Source organism: Drosophila ananassae (assembly GCF_017639315.1).
Source record: "Drosophila ananassae strain 14024-0371.13 chromosome 4 unlocalized genomic scaffold, ASM1763931v2 tig00000066, whole genome shotgun sequence".
NCBI classification, from domain to species: Eukaryota; Metazoa; Arthropoda; class Insecta; order Diptera; family Drosophilidae; genus Drosophila; species Drosophila ananassae.
In genome coordinates this window covers 589,297-597,633 of record NW_025319039.1, presented here as the reverse complement: position 1 = coordinate 597,633, position 8,337 = coordinate 589,297, and the positions used below count along the sequence as shown (strand labels likewise).

Genomic DNA, 8,337 nt, shown 5'->3' with positions numbered 1-8,337 from the left:
TGTTCGCATTTGTTTTCTATGCTCCCAATTATCTTGGGCATCCAGACAATTATATAGAAGCTGATTCTATGGTCACTCCGGTACATATAGTGCCAGAGTGGTATTTTTTACCTTTTTATGCAATGCTACGTTCAATTCCAGATAAACTTACTGGTGTGCTTACCATGTTTGCGTCTATTTTAGTGTGGTTTTTGTTACCTTGGCTTGATAAATCAAAAGTTAAAAGTGGTGCTTATCGCCCGGTGTTTAAGAAATTTTTTTGGGTTTTTGCAATAAATTTTGTACTTCTTGCCTGGCTTGGAGGACAAGAGGTAAAAGAGCCTTACATCACTATGAGTAGGCTATCTACTCTTTATTACTTTGCATACTTTGTGATAGTTTTACCACTGCTTAGTAAGTATGAAAAGCCAAAAGAACCACCAAAAACCTTAAGTGATTCTGTGCCGGAGATGAGGTGATGTCAATTCAAAGCAGATCTCTTACAAAATTCTCTGTCATCCCAGAGCTCTCTTCTGTCATCCCAGAGCCCTCTTTTGTCATCCCAGTGCTTGACACTGGGATCCAGAAAAAAAATAAATGGATTCCAGCATCATGTACACAATTGTATGAACGTTGTATACAACACACAGTGTCATTCCACTATCTTCCGTTGTCATCCCAGTGCTTGACACTGGGATCCAGGTATAAAAATACTTACAAATCATGCAATGGACAACAGATTCTAGGAGTGCATGATAACCATAATGTCAGTGATGAAATAAGCTGGATTCCAGTGTCAGCTACTTGCATGACATCAATTCGAAATTTACTAAAACAGTGGTTATGCATGGGATCTAATGTATTTGCAATCTTCTGCATGTTATTTCTATCTAGTCTTATATCTGCAGAAGAATTTAAATCATTACCAAATAAGAAAATAGACTGGAAATTTGATGGAATTGTCGGATCTTTCGATAGAGAGTCAATTCAGCGTGGCTATAAAGTGTATAAAGAAGTCTGTGCTGCTTGTCATTCAATGAATAGGGTAGCATTTCGTAATTTGCAAGATGTCGGTTTTTCTGAAGAAGATGTAAAACAAATAGCAGCTTCTTATCAAGTTAAAGATGGTCCGAATGATTTGGGTGAAATGTTTGACAGACCTGGAGTACCTTCGGATTATTTTATTGCGCCTTTTGATACAAAAGAAGCAGCTGCAGCAAGCAACAATGGTGCAGTCCCACCAGACTTATCATTAATTATTAAAGCAAGGCATGATGGTGCAAATTATGTCTATTCATTGTTAACAGGCTATCAAAACGGCGAACACGATGAAAATGATTTATATTTTAATTCGTATTTTCCAACAGGCAGATTAGCTATGGCGCCACCACTTTCTGAAGGAATGGTGGAATATGATGGTGCAAGGCAAGCCACAGTTGAAAATATGGCGTATGATGTGATAAATTTTTTACAATGGGCAGCAGAGCCAGAATTAGAGCGCCGGCATAAACTTGGATTAAAAGTAGTGGCGTATTTTATAATTTTAACAGTGTTTTTTGTATTAACTAACAACAAAGTTTGGAGCAAGCTCTATAAAAAGAAGTGATAGTCAATTTTGCCTCAAGCACAATGGTTGTCATCCAAGTAGCTAACACTGGTTCCTTTATGACGGTGTCATCCGAGTAGCTGACACTGGGATGGCTTTGTCGCATCGTACCTTATACGGTAATAATTTACGATAAATTCATGTAGCCATTTCGAATTTAGCCATACCAATGTCAGTAAATTTATTAAGCAAATAGCACTTAATGAGCAGTTCTTTTTCACGATTTATAGCTCTTTTCATAGAAGTCCGGATGTGATAAGGATAAGGAGGTTGAATGCCAGCAGCATATAGTTATGATTTAAGAAAAAAAGCAATGGAGGCGCTAGACGAAGGAGAAAGCAGAGAAGCAGTGGCAGCAAGATTTAAGATTGGACGAACTACTTTATGGGAGTGGCAGCACTGTAGGCTTGACCATAAATTATGTTAAGATAGAAAATGACTATTTTAGATAGAGCTTGATGTAATGCAGTGCGATACAAAATAACGGTAGAATATAATGGTAGTAGTTTCTCTGGTTGGCAAAAACAGCAACACTCTGCTAACTCAATCCAGGAGAAGATAGAAAATGCTATATTTAATTTTAGTGGTGAGAAAATTGCCTTGTACTGTGGTGGAAGGACCGATGCTGGGGTTCATGCTTTAGGACAAGTTGCTCATTTTGATATGGAAAAGGAATGTGAGCTTTATAGAATAAGAAACGCAATAAATTATCATTTAAAATCAATTCCTATAGTTGTGCTTAATGCAGAAGTTGTAGATGATGCGTTTCACGCACGGTTTTCAGCAAAAAAAAGATATTACGAATACAGAATAGTTAATCGCTATGCTCCTGCCGCTCTGGAGACGGGTTATGTATGGCAAGTGTTTAGCCCACTTGATGTAAATATTATGCGTGAAGCTGCTAAACATCTACTTGGAAAACATGACCTTTCAAGTTTTCGTTCAAAAGATTGTCACGCCGCAAATCCGATAAGAACAATTGATGATATCGATATAGTACAAAACGGGAATCATATACACATCAAAATATCTGCTATTTCCTTTTTACATAACCAAGTGAGGATTATTGCGGGTACTTTAGTTGAATTTGGAAAAAATAGAACCAATCCGCAAGAAATGCTACATATATTAAGCCAATGCAAAAGAAGTGCTGCTGGGGTTACCGCGCCGCCTTTTGGCTTGTATTTGGTAAAGATAGATTACTAATTTAATAAAAAGTAACGTTCTTAGTGAAATAAGTGTCATACCGCCGCAGTATCTCCAGATCTCGCTAACAAGCAGCGAGATGACGAGTTTAAGTTCTCATTGGCATCACTACATATAATACACTTGAATCATCTTCATCAGTGATAATTGTAGCACTATTACCATCGGCTAAGCTAAACTTACATTTATTTTTTATGCAAGATAGAACATCAAGCAAATAACGCGAGTTGAACCCTATTTCTATAGGGGCTTCATTGTAGTCCACTTCTATGGATTCAGTTGCATCACTGCACTCTTGGGAGTTTGAATGCAGAGTTAGCAGCTTTTCTTGTAGTGAGAATTTAATAGATTTTACTTTATCAGATACAACAACGGAAACTCGATCTATAACATCTGAAAGTTTTTTACTTTCAATAATCATATGCTTATCTTGAGATGCTGGAATAACTGCTTTATAATTTGGAAAAGTCCCATCTATTAATTTTGATATTAGAATATATTCACCGCATGTAAGCTTGATTTTTCTGTCTGAGAGTTTTACTTTAATTTCATTACAATCGTCCAATATTTTTAACAGCTCCATAACAGTTTTACGTGGAATGATCACACCAAATTCGCCATTGATGTTCCCAGGCTTTGGCCTCTTTATACATGATAAACGATGGCCATCAGTTGCAACGCAGTACAGAAACTGCTCATCTGTATGTAGATATATTCCATTTAAATTATACCTTGTATCATCTAGTGATACAGCAAATTTTGTTTTAGTTAATAAGTCTATCAGGTCCGTATTTAGTAGAATAAAATCATGTTTATAATTGTCTTCTTCAAGAGCAGGAAAGCTGCTTGAAACTACATTCGGTAAAGAAAAGTTTGCATTTCCGCAAGACATCAATAATTTTCCTTGGTTGTTTACTTCAAAATTGACATCCAAATCAGCGGGTAACTTCTTCACTATGTCATGTAAAGTATGCGCTGAAATTTTTACTTCTCCTTCTGTTAATACGGTTGCAGCAAGTGAGGCAAACATTGAAATGTCAAGATCAGTTGCCATTAATTTTATGCTGCCGTGTTGTGCTTTGATATTTATACACGCCAAAACATCTATTGAATTACGCCTTTCAACCACTCCACTTACTCTGGATAATGTATTTAAAAGACTTGTGCGGCTCACGCTAAAACGCATCTGCTCGCACACAGAATTTTGCTTTTTGATTTCTGTATCTACACCTGCAACCTCTGACATTGCTAACTCTCAAAAATATATTTTAAATGATATCCACATCCCATATAAAGTAAAGTGCTATTTATATTTCCATTGAAAGAGTAGTCTAGTTTATACTATAGCTGGGTATTCTGTTACAATAATTTACTTTGTATGGCATAAATCATGCATTTTTTGATACGCTTTTTGAAAACCAAGTAGGGAATAAGTATCATCAATGGTCACTGTTTTTGTTTTTCCATTAACTACTATTGATAATCCCTGCTTCATTTTTAGAATGAGATCTTGATCTATTTTTGTATGCTCTGCCCACGCAAAACTTCCCTGTATTATGGGCAGTGTATATTTAATTTTTTTGTCGATATTGAGAGCTACAGGCTCCTTATCATACTGAAAACCAGAGGTAACGCTTACCTCATCTGCTTTTTTATCAACATAACTAACCATTACATACGGCTTGCGATTGGTTGTATAATATTCGCTTTTTTTTTTAGGATAGGATACAATATAACATACTTTCTCTCCATCTTCCAATGCAGTATACACGAGCCAATCTTTATATTTTTCCTTCAATTGTACATCACTAACCGATGCAAAAGCGCCTATCGAAAAAAATATTAGAAATATAAAAAAACTACGCATGCAAACAAAATTTCAAACTTTCAGATTGTATATATTGTTTTACCTTAGCCATCGCCTGCTCAGCCAACTGCCTTATTCTTTCTCTTGAAACACAATATTTTTTACTAAGTTCATCCAGAGTTTGAATGTTTTCAGACAAATATCTACTGATAAAAATGTCTCTTGCCCTTTCGTTGAGGCTCGCTAGTGCATTGTTTAAAATTGCTTCTTTTAATTCTTTTTCTTCATGATTCTGATAGGTTACTTCTTGACTAACCAAGTTACATGGGATCATATCTTGTAGCTCCCTTTTAGAGTCATCACCTATTTTTATGCAATCGTTTAGCGACTGATCCTTACAAGCCATACGGTAATTCATCTGCAGAACGTCTCCTTCGGATACAGAAAGCTCATTAGATATTGCTTTTATTTCTTCATTATTTAAGGTTTCCCTGTTTGTATACTGTAAAATTCTTTTTTTTATTTTACGTAAACTAAAAAACAATCTTCTTTGTGCTTGCGTTGTGCCTATTTTCACAAACGACCAAGATTTCAATATAAAGTCTTTTATTGAAGCTTCAATCCACCACACCGCATAAGTTGAAAAACGAAACCCTAAATCAGGATTAAACTTTTTCACTGCATGCATTAAACCCATATTTCCTTCCATGACCAGGTCCATCAACAATAGTCCATAATTTTTGAATTTCATTGCAATTTTCACTACCAAATTCAAATGGCTGGTAATCAATTTATGAGCAGAAGAAACATCCTTATATTGGTTCCAATTTTTTGCTAATCGTACCTCTTCCTCTTGAGACAGCATAGGAAATTTTTGCACCCTAGCAATATATTGCATGAGATTGGTTCTGCTATCGACACATAAGTTTGCCATTGAGGTCAACATAACAACTTAAATTAAAACTTCATGCATATAATATATTGATTTTCCAGCAAAAATTCAAGCTTTGATTTGAAAAAAGTACAAATTTTCCATCTAATTTCTTGGAGACAGTAGGCCGCAGTGTTAGCTAATTGGATAACATTATGTAACTTTAGATGATATTCTACCAGTACAATGGTAAACGTTATAGCTTAAACACATAGCAAATAGTGTTATTCCAGTGCCTTGACACTGGAATCCACATTTCTTTTTTCTAGATCCCAGTGTCATGCTACTTGAATGACAAGAAAAAACCCACTGGGATAACAAGACTGAGATAGACTAAAAATTAAACGCTACTCCAGCTTCTGCACCAACAGTGCTGTAAAGAACTTTGAGTTCCCCCTTGTCTTTGCTTGCTGCAGCAGTATCTTTATCAAAATGAGCACCAAAAGAACCGAAATAACGAGCTCCAGCATAAAGTTTGACTTCTGGAGTTACATCATAACTAACACCAGCTTTTACTTGACCAGCAAAACCAAATTTACTTTTTTGATCATTCACAGCGTCTTTCAAAGGAGTGCTAATATACGCTGCACCAACACCAACACCAACATATGGAGTGATAGGCATATCTTCAATTGCTATATCGTAATAAACGTTAACTAGCCCTGAAATTGCTGTTAAACTGTCTGCAACAGTATCTGGGTTAAATGCTGCACCTGTAACATCATTTTTGTTTAGCTGTGAATAAAGCCCTTCAACATCAACCCTGATGTCGTCCATTTTGTAACCAAATGCACCACCACCAGCTATAAAAGATGCTTTTAATGGATTATGAATGTCTGTGGCCTTTTTATATTCAATACCTTCAATTTTTGTGAAAAGAGGTAAAATTTCACCGTTGTATTGCAAACGAACGTAGTAGCTAGTTTCTTCATCACTTATTGGACCAACAGGATCTGAAAAAGCAGAGTTTGATAAACTTAGCAACGTTGCTAAAGCGGCTGCTGAAAAAAACTTTTTATAATGCATAATTGTCCTCGTAAAAAAAATTAAAATTCCACTTTAGCAGTCTAAGTAACAACTAAAGTTAAGTCAAGTGCTAACTTAATAACACAAAATATTCTACATTTTAACTAATTTTTAGGAGAAGACAAAGATTTTATTAATGAATAAATACGACTTTTGATTTTTTGGTATAGCTAACACAGGTAAGATTTACTATCGAAAGACCTCGTCATCTCGCTGCTTGTTAGCGGATGAGAAATCCACAACTGTACGAACATTGCAATTTGGGCCTACCAGGAGGGCAATGCCTCTTATCCAAGTACCATCTTCTTGTCATCCCAGTCTGGGATCCAGGAATTTTATTAAGTTGGTAAGCATAAAAGTAGCCGTTTTATGTTAAAACACAATGTTCTTGATGAGATTACGGCAAGGCTGGATTCCAGACTGGAATGACATCGTTTACTATGTGCCATATTGCAATGTTTGTACAGTTGTGGAATGAATCACGGTATGACGTAGGGCTATGCTAGTATAGGTACATTATATGAAGAAGTACTAGCGTTGGGAATATTAGAAAAAAAATACTTACACTAAAAGAAACTTCAGTAGTAAATTCAAAAAGGAAGTTTAAACCCAGATGGTAAACCCATCATACCTGCAAGATCAGAAGTTGCATTCGCCATATCTTCTTCTGCTTTTTTAACGGCATCATTAAACGCTGCTGTTACTAAATCCTCTACTATATCTTTTTCCTCATTTCTCATAAGTTCTAAGTCTATGTTCACCTTTTTAGCTTTATAGCTACCTATTTTTATGACTTCCACTAATACAGAAACTTTGCCACCACCAGAAATACCTTGAAACTCTTTTCCAACATATTTTTCTTGAGCTTCTGCAAGCTTTTTTTGCATCTCTTGCGCTTGTTTCATTATTTGACTAAAATCCACAACTTACTCCTTATTTTCTATATTAACTACTTTTGCACCTTTAAACGTGTCAAGGATATCCTTAACTGCAGGTGCATAATTTAAATTACTCACTTCCCTGTTTATATAACCTGTATCAACTGCAATAACCCACTCTTGCTGAGTCACCTGGTTTAAGTAATTTTTTAAATCATTGCAAAAATTACTATCCAACTTAGATACAGCTTTTAATTTTAAATATCCAGGTTTACAATCTATTAATTGTAGATTATTACACAGTTGTTTGTAAAGATAAATTTGGTTACTTCGCCTTAATAGTTGCAAAATCTTATCAAAATCGTAATTTTGTTGTTTATTTTCCACATGGATCCCAGTGTCACGCACTGGGATGACAGAGTGGGGTTGTTGTTTACTTTCCACATATTTTTTTGGATCCGAGTAGTCAGCTACTTGGATGACAGAGGGGGAAGGTGCAACAGGTCTGCCCTGTCTATTTCCTTGCTCTACATTCTGCGAAAGAACTTTTTTGATCACCTGTTCCGGAGAAGGCAGATCAGAAAGATAACAGAGGCTAATTAACATCATTTCAGCAGCAACATCGTTGCATGTTGAAGTTTTTATATCTTGAATACCTTTAAGCAACATCTTCCACAATCTCGAAAAAAATATTAAAGATCTCTTTATACTTAAATCTTTTATCCTATTCTTTTCATGCTCTGTAACTGCATTATCAATCTCTTTTGTAATCAAAAAACGGCATACTAACTGAATTGTTTGCAATAGACCTTCAAAAATACTAAGTGGGTTTGCTGTTTTTACCGCCTTGTCAAACACTGATAGAGCTTTCTGTAAATCACCTTCTAATATTGCCCCTAATAGA

General features: G+C 35.6%; 1 protein-coding gene across 1 annotated transcript; it reads right to left on the bottom strand.

The window, feature by feature from the left end:
- Window positions 1–2,879: 2,879 nt before the first annotated feature.
- On the bottom strand, window positions 2,880–6,645 carry LOC123257799 (beta sliding clamp-like). The gene is made up of 2 exons (XM_044717783.1): window positions 4,702–6,645; window positions 2,880–4,618 (listed from the first exon to the last, which is right to left on the bottom strand). Exon 2 carries the CDS (start codon window positions 4,035–4,037, stop codon window positions 2,880–2,882), a length of 1,158 nt encoding a protein of 385 aa, XP_044573718.1. The 5' UTR covers window positions 4,038–4,618; window positions 4,702–6,645.
- Between the last annotated feature and the right edge of the window lie 1,692 nt (window positions 6,646–8,337).